General features: G+C 38.8%; 1 protein-coding gene across 2 annotated transcripts in view; it reads left to right on the top strand.

Annotated features, from left to right (window-relative positions):
* LOC118787848 (protein kinase C-binding protein NELL1-like) overlaps positions 1-17,012 on the top strand; it is a 192,006-nt gene that overhangs the window by 149,203 nt on the left and 25,791 nt on the right. For both annotated transcript variants that reach the window (XM_036543569.1, XM_036543567.1), the window contains exon 14: positions 1,027-1,149. In XM_036543569.1, coding sequence (XP_036399462.1) covers positions 1,027-1,149 — 123 coding nt within the window. The remainder of the gene's footprint in view (positions 1-1,026; positions 1,150-17,012) is intronic.

Raw genomic sequence — 17,012 nt, 5'->3', positions numbered from 1 at the left:
AATGTGTGTCAATGTGTGAAAGAGATAAAGGTGACCAAATGACTCAGACAGCACTGGAGTTGAAAAGGGAGAAGTTAGGTTTGGTGCATTAAAAATAATACTTTAATAACAAAAGACATTTTGTGGTTCCTTTTTTAGAGCTTTGTCAGTGTAAGGACAGGTTACAAATGCCAAGCTTGACAGGCATTATAGACTATAGGCAAATGACAAGCCTAGTTGAACTAAATTGCCTAGAATTAAAACTAGTGAATAGACCATGTATGTTAAACAGAATTTGCCCTCCATAGCATCAGGGAATCCTACATCTATTGCCATCTACCCAAGTTTCAAATTCTTGAGATTTGTCCTGGGAGCCAACCATCTTGAATCTTCATATATGTATTGACTGAAATAGAAGTACTTTAGCATCACACAGTATACGTGAATGATAGGGCTCTGCAGTCCTTCTGCCCCTGGTATTTGTTGTGTGAGATCTGCACATGTAGGATTTACACTGACTCAGATTATCTCCAGACCCCTGTGTTTAGAGATTACTATCAGCAGACAAACGTGCACCCATAGATTGAACAGAGAAGATGAGACATGTTCTATATTTTGTATACTTTAGCAGACCTTATGTCTGATCCAATACTGCCTCAAGTATCAGTCCCTTATGTAGAACAAGATAAACTTAATTTCAGCATCAAAAAACCTGAATAAGATGGCAAGTTCAATTTAATCAAGCTTCCCTGAGAGTGTAAATGGATATGCATCACATGCAGTTGCCTTTCTTTAATATCAACAACAAAAGCCCAATGCATATACATGTCCCCTACATACCAAGGTATATAATTTCCTCAGGTTTACATGTGTACATTTACTCCTTTTATATGGATTCACCCAGGCAATTCAGGGACTTTTCTTAAAGGCTTAACATAAGGAATGTGCAAGCTGGTTACATGTCAGGTTCCCTTAAAATACAACAGCACACTGCAAGTGGAAGACAGCATGCGCACTGACCTGTTCCGCCTCTGTCTCTCCTCCCAGAGCATGACGAGTGTGGCAGCGGGCAGCACTCATGCGACAACAACGCCATCTGCACCAACACCATCAGGGGTCACCTGTGCACTTGCAAGCCGGGCTATGTGGGAAATGGAACCACCTGCAGAGGTAGGCCTTTTCACAGCCAGGGCCAGCCGGGCCTCCTGCTGGCTCGCTGTGACACCTCCCCCCACCTCTCACTCACTGTTACTTATCTCTAGCTAGTCGGTGGATGATGAGAATTGATTTTGGTATAACATCTGCCACTCCCTGAGAGCTGCCTTCCACCTCTAGCACCCCCGCCCTGAGCATTTAAAGCCTCACCATTGTGGAGGTAGCAGAGGATGTGTTTTATTTCCCAGAGGAAATAAAAGCAAATCTCCCTGGGATGCTGTGGGAATTTGGCCAAAGGCTGTATATAGAGTAACATGTAGCACCTACTGAATGGAGATGGAGGAGCACTGCTGGGGCTACCTGCATGGGGACAGTCACTACAGCAGTCAGTCAGTGACAATAATGCGTAAAGTATTCTTTGATATGCAAGGCCAGGGAATGTACAGGATGCAAACACACTTGCAGAATTGGGATGTATTTGCAATTAAGAACAATGGGGGAAAGGAAGAAGTGGAGATTACTGATTGTAGGTCCTGCATTAATTTTAAATGAGTTCAGGGAATACCAGAACTATGCACCGGAAGAACAGGAGAAGCCTCCAATAGAACTCACATTACAGAGTTCACAGCACATCTGTGGTGATGTATATCCAGCCATTGTGTCTTTTCTCTTTTGTTGTCTAAATCTGGTCTGTGTCATGGTGGAATATTGATTGAGCTAATCTGCCATTAATTACAGCAGGTATCACAGATAGAAGCTGTGTGAAGGGTTGGTTGCTATGATGGAAATGGACTCTGGCTTGGCACTAGCTGCATGGCTGGACATGCCTCTGTAATAGAGATGCACATTAGAATGGGAGGCAGGTGTGTGACAGGTCTTGAGAGATCAATGCAATTTGCAAAGTGTCATACTGACAATTTGTGTGCTGGGTTTGATCCAACATTCAGGGCACACTGTGGTAGGAAAAAAAGTTGCTGCCCAACTTTACTGCTACATCCACACATTTCACTCTATGCAGTTCCTAATATGCATAAAGTCTGCTGAGGACAAAAGGGTTTATTGCTTTGGAGAAGTGGAACAACTTGAATAATTTACTGAACTCAGGGATGTGAACCTTTTGCATATAGCTTTGGTTTGTACCGACAGTCACATTCACATCATTACACTGTGCAAAGCTCACTACAAATTGGTTTGCCATTTAGACGGTGAACATTATAGAGGCAGATAATCATTTGTCAAGCCAATCTAAAAGCATCATTTACAATACATATTAATATGATCATACTGTTAATTTCATAGAATTTAAATGCCACTCAATGATTGCAATTAACTTTGACTAAGATATATCAGCAGAATACTATGAAAAATAAATTAAGTAAAGATGAGATAAGATTCAGTTAGATATTTTCTATATAGCATTTTCATTGGCGTCCAACCTCAGTAATTTTACATTCACTTTCATTCAGCTTCAGAACTTCTGATCTGAATGTTTTACACAAAGTCAGCAGCAGTTCATCCAAATTTCAATGACCACTCAAAACTGCCAAGCTATTATCTCACTGCTTACTATGTACATCACATGCTGTATATGCAATTGAATGATCTGACTATTTCTAGACATCAGTTGTCTGTTAATTACATAGGTCTATTCAGATCTGGAATCACTAAAATGAAGCCATTATATTCCCATAATAGTATTACTGCTTAAATGGCTCACATTTACATTTTGTCACTTAGCAGACACTGTAAAAGCAACTTACAGTGACTACAACGTGCATCTAAAAGTTGGAGGAACATTGGTACATAACACAGCACACCACTTCAAACATCCCTCATTCCTAACTTAACAGTCCATAACTTACTGTGCACTCCTGTAGCGAGCTCAGTTTAGCTCAAAGTTCCGAGCCTACCATTGAGGCTGGAAATTCTGAAAGTGATGAGACACAGAAACTATTTAAAACATTTCTGAAGCTAACTATAGTAATTCTTTACCAACCGCAGGGGTAGCATTTCTAAATTAGCTTGCTATCACTTTCGTTAGGAAATTAAATGGTAAGAGGAACAGTTCCTTGGTTAAGAGACAAAACTGAATTCCTCTTGTGTTGAATTTAAGTTAATAAGAGTGTGTGTGTATATACATACGTATATATATATATATATATATATATATATATATATATATATATATATATATATATATATATATATTATATTTTTATCAGCACAGCCTCCTTGGCCTACACACTAATTGCCCAGCATGGCAAAAAATCATAATCACGATTATTTTGGTCAATATTGAGATCACGATTATTTAACACGATTACTCATTGACTTTGGAAACATCATGCATTTATTGAACTTTTAAAAAAAACTTGTCTTTTTAACCCTTTTGCACGTACGGTCACACCTGTGTGATTTGCCGTTTAGCGTGTATGCTAAAACCGGTGTGAAAAATTCTAGCTAAGTTATGTTTCTAGCTAGCTAAGTTTCTAGCGAATGTAGAAACTGAGATAAATACATAAAATAAATTATATGTATCATTTCGATAAATAATGCGGCACAGTTATCGTTTCATCTCAATTATCTTGTTTTCATAATCCTTGGAAGCCAAAATCATAATTGAAAATAAAATCCGATTAATCGCCCAGCCCCACCTTCAAGTAACCTGACAACAGAGGATTATCCCTGCTGATGCCGGTCCGCAGCTCCTCTAGGCCTGCAGTCACTGTCTAACCTTAACAACACATTTCCCTCTAGCTACCTCCCTAGCCACATGCATAGGCACAGATACAGTTTCATTATTAGACTAAATAACACATGAGTAAAAACTGAATTTTACTTTTAACATGCGTATTTGAATTAATGTAATGTTGCTCTTTGCTCAGCTACCGACATGCCTGTAGTTCAGTCCAGAATAACCTAAACCTCTTGTAACTGGTACCATTTGAGCTGATATACTGACATGCTGCCATTTTGGGTTGCTTTTAGTCTTATCTTACTGTGACAACCTCTGCATTTGTGTGTGAGCACAAGGTGAAGACAATCCCCTGATACACAGGCTTGCCAGATCAACTGTTTTTCAGACTACAACTCTCAGAGTTCACTTCATCAAAGTGGACACTAACTGGAGGATATGTGTGACTCCACTAACATCATCTGAGCAACTGGCAGATACCTGATGAGTAACATGGTGCTGAGAGTAGTACAGTAAGGGTACTCCAGCCTAGTTTCCCACCCCTACCTCTAGCTGAATGTAGTCAATTTGCTTCACCAGTGTGGACTCTTAAGTCAATGTCATGAGATGACACCAGTTTCAAACTTGAGACAAGCACCTTCTTATGACAGCCCTTTGTTTCCACACACCAATACATGGAGGGCTGCTCTTTATGTTCTCTAGGTAGGCTGCTATGATATCAGATATGGCCATAGCTTATAGCTGGGTCAGGTCTACAGTGTAGTAAAAAAAGGTCTTTCTTTTTTGTTCTATTGCTGACGTAAAGCTCTCTCAGGTTCATGATGCTCATCTGTATGTATGCAGTGCAGCAGGTGCAGGGCTGAGATGATATAGTGCCACAGATAAACAGCAGCATTAGAAACCACTGCACAATAGGCAAAGGCACAATAAGAGTGTTCCAGCCAAGCACTGCCATTCGGCTTTACCCCAGCCCCCAGGGACATCATTAATGTATAGACAATAGCAAGGAAGGCGGGAATTGATTTGAGAAGAAGCAGTAATTCTTCAGTGCATTTTGATGCATTGCTATGCTTTTGGAAATAAAGAGCATCATGATATTTTGCAGAATGTCTCAGCTGGGGTTTGTGGTACCCCCTGCTCCCCATGGAATGTGATGAAATTATGTGTTCAGCCCGCCAAAAAGGCCAATACATTTTTTATTAGCCCAACAACACAGTAATGTAGCAATTCCAGCCTCCGAGATGGTGTAGATTTAAAAATAAAACAAAGCAGCTGCCATAGCATTTCTGCACCATCTGTTCAAGGGATGTCAGAAAATAGGAGGTGTCTTCGAGTAAAGTAATTCTGCTTGTGATGCGGACATAGACCTCCTTCTGTCATGACGGTGCACCACAGACTCACAGCTGTGCCAGGCATGTACAATCGTGCTTGTCTGGCCTGGAGAAGTTTAAATGACCATTTTTGGTCTCTGCGAAATGAAGTTAGCACAAATCCTGGCCATCAAATACCTGTGTCATGAATGGACTGTAATTCTCCTTCCCACCTGCTGTCACGGAGGAAAATCTACCCATCGCTAAAAGACCAAGGACATATCCAACAGTGGCTATTCACTGAAATACATCACCACAATAGGAACAAATATCATCCCTGAGAATGGGTCATAATTCTCAATATGCGCAATTCTCTGAATGCTTAGATCACTGCATAGATGGCACTTGAAAGTTACAGGTTTGACAATAATGTGTAAAGTATAACTACTATAGATTATAATGCTAGTGTGGATATCTGTGGTTTCTTGGTAGACCTTTGCCTTGAGGATCCATGAGTGCTTCAAGCATGAGAATTTCTCACTGAATAAGACAGAGGTGAGAGCCAATCTTGCTCACATTATGCTGTGAGTCACAGAATAGCGGTAAGATAGCTCTTTACTTTGCCTACAGTGCTAGAAGCCGTTTCAAATGAAAAATGTGTAATTGCATTGTATCTGTGATTAAAATGTATCATTTACCAGGACATGACATGAGCAACAAAGCTAATCAAGGGCTCAGAATGGCCTAGGCCACCATAGCTGATTTGAAATGTGGAATCTCAGAGTTTTGTCTTGAAAAGATCATGATTAAATGCCAGAATAATCAAAACAGGTCGTATTGCTAATGTTGATGTAGCAAGGACGTGTATGGACCGAACAAGGACTTTGTTCTTACTGTGTGCAGCTCATCCACTGTTTTAAAGAAAGGAGCAACAGACACCTACTGAGGCTATACAGTAGCAGTACTGGTTATGATAGGCAAGGTGGCCAGGTAGTCATGAAATAAGGTGATAGAACAGCTCTTCCTGTGTCCCATCTTATTATAGTCTATGGGAAAAATATCAGTAATCGCCAGCAGACAGAACATTATGCAAATACAATTATGCAAAAACTGTTGTATCATAGTTTACTTGGTTAACTTGTGGTGGGGCTTGAATAGTGTTATGTTCACTCTCACTGATCTGGGAGTGTTGTGAGCCTGGTCTGACACTGTTGCTCGTTTAAATTGAATGATACACTTATGTTCTATTGTGATAGAAGTCACTCTAGATAAGAGCATCTGCTAAATGCATGTAATGTAATGTAATACCTTCTCTGCATATAACAATAAGAAGAACACAGTAATACAATTAAAACACAGTGAAAGATAATAGATTGGTATTGTCAGGAGCTTTTGTCTCCTCTGACTGTTGTTGTTTGTCTTGATAGCCTGTTATAATAAGGTGACAGCACTCATTTGCAGTGTAAGATTGAGGGTAATGCCACATTTTGGGGGATTGGAGGGAGCTGTTTTTCATGTTCCTCTGCAGCTCAGCCACAGTATAATGGTTTTACTCTTGCCATACATTCCTCTCCTGTATTTCTTGCTCTAAAGGGAGTGCTAGGCAAAAACAGCATATAGCTGAAAACAGGACTGGAATGCACTGCTGTAGGCGATGGAATGCTATGCTATGCAACGCTTTGTCTGTTGTCTGTTGTCCAGCAATGGCAAAAAAAGATCAAGAAAATGCTGTTTGATCTAGGATACCACAGTTTTGGTAAAGCAGTGTTAAAGTCTCTATCCCAAGCACTTCATTTCTTGTATTATTTTATCATCATGTCTGCATTAATTGATCTTGTTATTATTTATGCCCATGGAATGAGTATTGTAGCAGAAGAGCCATCATTAGTTTACTAGAGTGGAAAATCAGACAGATATAATTGTATACATTTAGAGTGTTCGTTTGATCTGGGCAATTTTTAATTTTTGTCATACTAAACTGTGCCAACAGGATCCCATTTCAGTTGCCACCTTTCATTTTCAGTTATCAGTGAGAGATCTTCATATCATTCCCAAATGTCTTAGCAATTACTCTGGTTATCTGTCCTTAATTGTGTAAAGTCTTGTTGATTATTTCTGTATTTTCTATATTGTTTCTGTAGTTATGCTAAATTGATTCATAAGTAGTGGTTTATTGAAGTTTGGGAGTAATATCCAGTTATGATACTACTTTATATCCATCATGTTATAAAGTTATACTTTGATGTCCACTTAAGCATCGAGGCTATCTCTCATATTACACAGTCTAAAGGTTCTCCCAGGATGGGCATCTCCTCACTCACCCGCACGTATCAGCCTTTCAAACCAGGAGGCCATGCCATTACACTAGCATGACTCATCAAGTGCACTCGGTGTTCCTGATTAGTTGCTTTATGACTGCTGACGGCTTTCTCATCCACGCCGATGACCAAAGCTATTAATCTGCCAGCACCACCTTCAACACTTGACACTTGGCCTGCCAGTCACCAGCTCTCTGGGTTCCCATAACGACCAGGGTCCCCGAGTGCTGGCTTTCCCAGCCCCTCCACAATGCTCTGCCACAATGCTCTTTCACTGTCAGAGAGGGGGGTCTTTGTACGGCCAGCTGCCCAGATCAAACAGTTAAGCATGGGGTGGGGAGCAGTAATCCCACCATGGGGGGTAAATGTTATATAAATTTTATTACAGATTTATCAGGTGCAGGACACTTAAAGGAAGGCTCTGGCATCTGCATTAGTTCTTGACGACTCTCCTCTTTTAATGCTTTTGGCAATAGAGTGATTTTTATTTTTGGTTTGCTGCTCTGCAGAGTCACAGAGACTAATTGGCGGTGTTCCTCAGAACTCCTGCCGGCTAGTCTTCGAGGAGGAGGAAATGTGTTTTGTGTGTCCCTGATGTGGCAAAGAAACAGGCTGTAGAGCATAAGTCTTGTTAATCTGGATGGGGTGAATATAGTTGGGGGGGATCCTTCACACGGAAAATAAAATTCCTTATTGATTAGTAGGGAAAAAGTCACTCTCCCTCCTGTTTGCCATGTACTTTCACAGGGCTGTAACAGTTCATCTGGGAGATTCAACTTCAATGAGGTATTCATTTTTTATGAGAGATTCATCAAGTTTTAAAGCATTTGACTTTGTGAATGTATAAATTGAAAAGGTACATGCTGAACATTTATATAATAGGATTGACCTAGATAGAATTTGAAAGATCAAATTGGTTGGTGTAAAACTACTTTTCTTTAAATGTTATTTTTTAATTGGAAAATTAACTGCTTTATTATTCAAGAAACAGAAAACAAATCAACTGAGATGTACTGTAGTCTGATGAAGGGCCAATGTGTTTAACTCAAGAGAATTCTTTCATTGCTACATCGATCTGTATGGCCGATCCCAGCAGGGAAAAGGGAATCAGTTTGGGGAATCAGGGGCATTTGCATCTCCTGTGCCTTCATACAGCCTGCCTCTCTACTGGGAGCACCCGTTTGCTCAAAGCACTCCTCTGGGACCACCTCCTCCACTGCCCTCAGTGTCCAGAGACACTCAGTATTAGAGCCAAGCTGTTCATTAGTGAACAGAACTGAGACAAGCTGTTCATTAGCGCCCAACAGACAGGATACATTTAAAACAACTTGTTACATTGACGATAAGGAGCAGGATGGTATGCCATTGACTGTAAGCTTTGCATAACCAAACCAGAGAGGAACAGCACTGGAGTCCTTTAGAAGGCTGTGCTCTCCGTTGTGAGTTGCCTTTAGTGTATGACAGTGATGGTTTTATCTCTGATGTGGCATACAGTTACTTGTTATACCAGTCCCTTTGATGAACAACTATGTATGTTTACATATTCAGTTTTATGTTATTTTGAAACATTCAGATTGCTGAGATTACTGATAAATAATGCATGGTAGACACTGGTAGACAAAGAATTATGAATTCTTTGGAACTTTGGTTCTTGGCTGTTCACTTTCATTGTTCAGATGATTAACATATAGATTTTTTGTGTCAGATTGTTATTTTAATAATTCATACATAGCAATGTATTTTATGTGTGCTGTTGTCATAGAATTAATGCTCTTGCTTCTATGATTAACCTTGACATCTCCATTAGACTCAGCTTCATCTCATGACGTACTGATAAAATATAAGCATTGACAAAACAATTGCATAATCTACAATATAATTTTCAGACCACTAAAATGACATGATGACATGATCTTCTTTGAAGCTTTTGATCCTTAGCCACAAACATAACATACAATGTTTGACAGCTCATTCTGCAGAAGTTACTTTTTATTGGCATTATTCTCTTATGGTGCCAATCTGTGACCTTTTGTTTGGATGTTTTGTTTGCCGTGTGATTTTGTACTCTCTTGGACTGTGAAAGAATGTGTACATACATTACTAAGAGCACCAAAAGCTTTAACAAGAAATGCTCTTGGCCACCATGACCCTGCTATAGTATCCATGTCTGTGCATCTTTGATTGACTCAGTGACAGACAGATATATGACATTTGGAGAAGGTTTTGACAAGAACGTCAAATGATACCTTGCTTTTTCCCCCGAACACAGCAGGCTGGTCTGTCCATCTCCTGCTCTCTCCCAGTCCGTCAGCAATTCTCACCCCACTTTGGGTGAAATTAGGCCCAGAGAGACTAATTTCAGGCCCTCACAGCCCGTCATCTTCCTGTCCACGCACCTCAAACTTGACAGTCACATCAATCTAGCAAGAGACACTTGCATGTATTCAGCCCAGTCTGTAAGTGATCTGCTTCCTCATGAAGGTAGAGAGAATGTATTATTTACTGAACTTTCCATGGTCGATAAGCAAGCACTGTTGAGAGTAGAGTAACATTTTCTTAATGCCATTAAGTGAATGATTGTGTTTATGTGTAACCAACCCTACTAGGGATTGATACCTAGAATTTAATTATATTTACTGAGCCTTCCAGTTCCCCATTCAATCCAATCCAATCTTGCATCCAAGGTCCGGATTGAATCATGCTTCATTTCTGTCCACAACTGTTTCCCACCCACTAATGTAGCAGGTCCCCTGAAACCAATTTCAGAAGCATCAGCAGAGAGTACTACAATACCCCATGCATTCATGCTAATAGTGTGAATAGAGGAATGAGGCCGATTTCTTTAACTTATACATTAGGAGATTCTGTATGTAGTGTCAAGTCATGTTCTGCTACAGTGTGTTACCCATTGTTTCATCTCTCCTGGTTTTTAGGTTGATTTTTATTATGTTCACATATATCTGCATGGCTGTTAATTTGCTAAAATGCATACAAAAATTCTCATATATATAACTGTATGCAGAGAATACTAGTGCATGGCATTACACAATAGTGTATTTTGTTTGTTGTATGGAAAACATCAGTGCTACATGGTACTATGAAACTTTGATATACATTGATTTCATTTGATTCAAATACAGATATTGTAATGCAGATCTTATAGCTTCCACAAAGGTTTGTCAGTGGTGGCCAGTGTGGGACCTGTTGTATTGTTTAGAGATGCTGATCTCTAACTGTTCATGTCTGTCTGCGCCTGCATGTGTGCGTGAATGAGTACAATAATTATGAAGCCAACACAGCAACAGGAATGCTTCTAATGCTGTATATTTAAACAATTAGATCCTTTATCTACTGATTGATCCTTGCTGGTTTAGCATTAACATCAGAGACCACCAGCACACCAAAGCTTTCAGTGGACCTTAAGGTCTCACTCAGGCCTACTTAGGCCTATTAGCAAGTTTCCCAGAATAGTTTACTTAGGAAGTGAGTACATTAGGAGAGCTGAAATTGTGGCAATCCTGATGAGAAAATGGGGGTTATTTGTAGTTGTGGGTGTATTTTTGATCCCACAGATTTTACATTTGTTTAGTGGTTTATGAATCTTACTCTGCTACTTTGTTCTAAAATTCTTCTGTAATGTTCTGGTGTGAGCGTGGTGACCAGTGGCCTCGTACTCCCATAATAGAACTGGTAACATCAGTGGCAGGCTAAATGGGACCTCTGCTGCACACTCCAGGGACCACCTGCACAGCTAATAAGCAGCTGTTCAGCTTGCACACCCATCACTCCATGCCAACACCCCCCTCCCCAAACCCCAAACACTTCAAAGCTGCCTGACTTCTGCAAAAATCCTGCTGCTGATTGAGTTGTCTAAGACCAAAGTTGTAAACTTTTATTGAATAAGCATATTTATGTATCTATCTATCTATCTATCTATCTATCTATCTATCTATCAATCTATACACACACAAACACACACACACATCATCATCATCATCATCATCATCATCATCATCATCATCATCATCATCATAAGCACTCTCTGCTGGACCAGTTAACACTCTCTGTTGTCAAGAATGAAACATGTTTATATTAGTGCAGGCATACTTATCCAGCTACCTCACAAGACATCATCACTGAGAGTACATTTTTTTCTGTTGTGTGCCTTTGGTGACCACACGTCTGGTTTTACATCAGATAGACCTCATCATGATGAGTGTTGATGCAGCAGTGGATGCATTCATGTCCAATGCTGTTGTTAAACTCCTCCATATTTTCTGACATGCATTAATGGCATTTCTATCTATGCCACTGTTGTCTTCTGCTTGTGTGGCAAGTGTGGATTCTAACAGCAATAGATTGGTCATCTAGTCAAATACAGCCTTTTTAAAATTGTGGAATGAAAAAAACTCTATTGAGACTAAATAATGTGCAAGTGGCATTACATACAGCACTGAAAACTCAGTCCACTTCTCAAGGTATCGCTTCCATTTTTTTTGTGAGACAAATACTTCTACTGTCATTTTCCTTGATCACAGTCCTTCCATTCCACATGTCAAACTGGCTTGCCCTATAGATGTTATCTACAATCATGTATTCATCTTGAGTTATATTAACCTTCACCCTTGCAATATTCAGTATACAACCTTGCCAGGGAAGAACAAACAGTACAAGTCACAGTGTTTGCTAAATGAGGGGAAGGTTCACTTTTTTGCAGTGCCATGCAAAATAACGTTGTGCATAACATAAATAACTGGGCTTGTACCTGCTCTTTATCATACTTTTTTTTGTAAAACATTGTTGGAGACCCAACCCTAGCCTGACCCACTTTACATGTCACTTGCTGATACCCCCAGGAACCAAACCCAATTCAGGTCTCATTACACATTCCTTATAAAGCCTGTTTGGAGCCTTTTTCTGCAGACTTTTTAGTGGGTCCGTATTAAAAATATTCCAACTTCTGTCAGCATATGAAGTAAATGAAAGTGAAATGTAAGCTCCTTTTTGGCTCCCGGACTCTGTGTGGAAAAGCTGGAAATGCTGTTGGCTCACCACTGCATTCCAGATGAACCCATTTTTTTCCCCTCAGAAAAGCATTTTTCCTTTGTGCATTCGTGTTTGTTGTCAACTTTTCCCTGCAGGGCAAAAACCTTCATATGTTCGTGCCTAAGTGCTTGTCTTAGCTCTCACAAAGCTCTGCTTTTTTCCTCTGTACTTCCTTTCTTCCATTTTTCTGACCAACAATCAGTATATTGTCAGTAATATTGCAAAAATATTTGCCATAATTCATCACCAGGACAGGACAATGAACAATTATGACATACTGCTATTAATTCAGTGAAGGCTAACATTGGGCCTCATGCAACAACATTCTCTTAAATTTCTCTTATATTTTCTCTTAATTTTCTGTTAAGACAAAAAATAAGAGAAGTCAACTCCAGATGCATCAAACGTTCTTAACCATCCAAATCTGCTCTTACCCAGGTGTGCTGAATGAAGAATCTCACTTGATCATAAATTGGAGGCATGTGGCTGATTGTTTGTTATTAGCATAGGTAACGCCCCCTAAACACTACATAAGGTGTTGTGCCCATGGTTGTGCCGTGTGCAAATACTCTGGCACACGCCCAAGAATTAGAGAGATGCCACCAAAAAAAGGCTGTAAGAAGAAGAAGAACCTCAGCAGTAGTGAAATCAACTTACTGTTAAATAAACTTAAACAAAGTAAACGTGATTTTCCAGAGTGTCAGTACCGGCGTTACTAGAAAATCAAAAACCCAGCAATGGCTAAACATTTGTGATGCTGTAAATTCCGTGTCAGCAGAGGGACGCACAATAACTGAAATTAAAGAAAATGGTTTGACATGAAAATGGAAGCAAAAAAAACACATTGTCTAGGCCATTCAGAAGCTGAACACACGCAATATCATCCAAGGGTTTTTATAGTCTTAATTGGGATCAATGGACTAATAGGTCCTGCCTTATCCGTGGTTTCGCTTTCTGCGGGTTCAGTTACCCGCAGTCCAAAAATATTAAATGGAAAATTCCAGAAATAAACAATTCCTAAGTTTTAAATTGCGCAGCGTTCTGAGTAGAACGTGAACTTGATGAAATCTCGTGTTGTCCTGCCCGGGACGTGAATCATCCCTTTGTCCAGCATATCCACACTGTATATGCTACCTGCCCATTAACATTAACAGTATATATAGGGTTTGGTACTATCCGCGCTTTCATGCATCCTCTGGGGGTCTTGGAACAAGATAAGAGGGAACTAATTAGCCCACGAATAATATAATAATAATATAATCATTATAATTACTCTAAAACATATAATAATATAAATTTGATTAAATGATATTCATGCGTTTTTTTTTGTTCCTCCAATTTAAAACTTATGTTTCCTTGCGCTGGACAAACAATTTGTGGACTGTGAAAATGAGATGTTTTTTCTTATCTTGGTAAGAGTGCTCTTGACCACTCGTAAAATCTTCTCTTACCTAAGACAAGAGCAAAAATAAGAAAACATTGGTGAATCCCAGAAATCAATGGGTACTAACAAAATAAGAACAAATCGTGGATACGAACAAAAATAAGAGGAAATTTGTTATGTATATCGCTTCCTGCATGAGGCCTATTTTTACATTTCCACCATGCTTATCCTTCCATAACTTCAGAAATTAAACATGTTATCAGTATCCAATAGAAGAGTAGTTATGTCTTATTTTATTCCACTCCTTTAAATCTTCTTGTTTCATGCTGTCATCATTGCATTGATGTTCTCAGCCTGGATTTAGTCCCAATCCAATGCTTTTGCCATAAATAAACAAAATGATTGCATCAGCCTTTGTCTCCCAATGGCATCCCTTAAGATTCAGTCAGAAACTGTTTAATTGAAATAGGCTCTATGCAGGTTTGAGATTAAATTGAGAATGTTCCTTACTGACTACATCAATAATACATAGAGGCAGTAATGGTGCAGCAATCAGGAATATGAATCTTCTCAGAGGAAGAGTAAGGAGCTGCATTTGGAGGGAACGTGTCACTGTCCCTGGAAGGTGTCCTGAATGAGCACCTTCCTAAATGTAAAACCACTAGAGGCTCAGTCTGTGCCACTTGTTAGCTTTTTTGTTGTACAAGGTTAACTAAATTGCATGGATCAATAATGCTGTTGTACCATTTCCCTAAATTATTCATCATCCTTGGTAACATTGTTTAGATATTCAGCCAGTACCGCCCCACCTCCAAATAACAGATGCAATATGCTTGAAGGATCAACACATAACTCATTACTAAAAGCTTTTGTAGGTCTGTAAATGTGTAGTGTTAGGTGCATACATCTTTGTAGCCTTGATGTCTTGTAAGAGCTTTACATGAGATATTTTCACTCATGATTTGTTAGCTGTTCATATTAGATGTAAAATGGTATGAGATTTTCAAAGTATGATATTTTCTTTTAGAAAGCATTTTGTTAACAAAGTAATCATGCAAAATGTAAATCTTAGTCTGTTTATTGTACATTTCTTTGTCTAGTTTTATACTACTTGTAAGCTGATGGCATGGTTATGATCATCCTTGGGTCTTAGTGCTCAGCTTGCATGTAAGGCGACCATCTAAACCACTATAATGATGCAAGCAAGGTGATCACCCTGCCACTACAACTTAACTAGCTAATATTTAAAACATGCTAGCTTGAAAGCTGTTAAATACACTATATCACTCACTGGTGCTATACTGGTGTAACATGAGGGATGATGCTCATGGAGGTGGGAAGCTAGGTTCGGTATGCAGTATATTTCCTTCTATAGCCGTGATGTTCTTTCCACATCACCTACAGACTGGAGTCTCATTTACTACTTAAATGCCTTCTTTCTTTTTGAAAACCAAAGACACTTACTCATACTTGGGGGAGTAGAGTCCCCCAGAGATGATGGCACCATTTTAACACCTTGAGTAAGCACACAGAGATGCTTCTGTCTGCTACAGGGTGTGGAACTTTGAAATATGTGTATGGGCAGAAAATGGCAGGTGTGAGGGGAGCTGTCAGTTGCAGTAGTGATAAATCAAACTATTAGCTACTACATTTCAAGAGCTGATAGAGTGTGTGGGGAAATGAAGGGTTGGTCAACTTGACTCATTGTCTTAGGGAGTGTAATTATGGGTGATATATTTTTGACAGGCCTATTCTAAAACCCACTTGTGTCATGTCATTACATATCACAGTATATTTATAAGGTGTATATGCAATACCAATGAAAAATTTGGACACACCTGCTCTTAGAAGGGTTTTTCTGTTTTTACTATTTTCCACATTTAAGAATAAAAGTAAAGACATCAGAGCTATGAAATAACACAGATGGAATTATGCAGTGACCAAAAAGTGTTAAATCAAAATTATCATATATTTTAGATTCTTCAAAGTAGCCAAAAATATATACATTTTTGGAAAGAGATTCATACATAGGTATCAACTTCATTATTTATATTTGCCTAAGAAACAAATTTTAAACATGTAAGAATAAATCTTTAGATCACAATGTCTTTGAGTGTATGTTTCCCATTATCTTAATCAGGTATTTCCAAACTTTTGACTGTGTATACAGTTCAATTTCTGACATTGCTATTTCATAATTCAGTATCCCAATATACTATCATAATGGAATACCATGTAATCAGTAATGCATATCCAGGGTGATTTATGTAACTGAGATTGTAGATCTTTTGCATAATTAACATAATTAGAACTGTACTGTATGTAGTTATTTGTCTTCCATGCATTCCTGTGGTCAGGGAATCACCTTCCAGTTTTTTAAAAAGGATTGCTTTGACAGTGCAACTGTTAAAATGCATTAAAACAAGGAAGTGTGCTTGCCATCATACCATGTGCACTGTTATTTTTGTAACAAAGGTGTAAGATTAGTAAAGTGTTTTCCTCAATGGCATTAACTTGACAGCACAGATCTATTTGCCTGTGTCTGTGACTTGTCTGTACTATCCAATATGAAAATCTGGCTGACAATGCTTTGGAAAATCTGTTACAGGAGGTTTCAAATCAGGTAGAAAATAACACAGTCACAGTAAGTGGATTTTCAGTTGAAAGTCTGTTAAACTTTTAATTTGACTTGTGGAATTTGTTATTTAAGTTCTGTTGCTAAAGTGTCTATTATTAGATAGACACTTTACGTGCTAAAGTGTTTTGTCTTGATTAATTACCACTAATTACTTTTCCATCTGCATCATTCTCACCATTATGTTGAAGTTGAACAGATCAATAGAATTGGAAAAGAAAAAATGAATTAACCACTCTGATATACTTAGATGCCTTTGAATAGGTTCGCATTAAAATTAATTCAAGCATTTTTAACTCCCACAACATTTCAGCTTGGTTGTACTGTAGTCATGAAGACCGTTATATCAAATGTCTATATTTATTTCCCTCTATCACCATTCTAGATAGTGCAGTACTTGTGTTACTTCATGTTCCACTGTTTATATTTTACACTGTTTACACCTGTGATTTGAATGCTTGGTGTAAGAAGTAAAATCTCCAGAAATCTG

The sequence above is a fragment of the Megalops cyprinoides genome, chromosome 13 (genome assembly GCF_013368585.1).
Source record: "Megalops cyprinoides isolate fMegCyp1 chromosome 13, fMegCyp1.pri, whole genome shotgun sequence".
Classification (NCBI taxonomy): Eukaryota; Metazoa; Chordata; class Actinopteri; order Elopiformes; family Megalopidae; genus Megalops; species Megalops cyprinoides.
The sequence above is the reverse complement of the archived record's forward strand: the minus strand, read 5'-3'. Positions and strand labels throughout refer to the sequence as shown.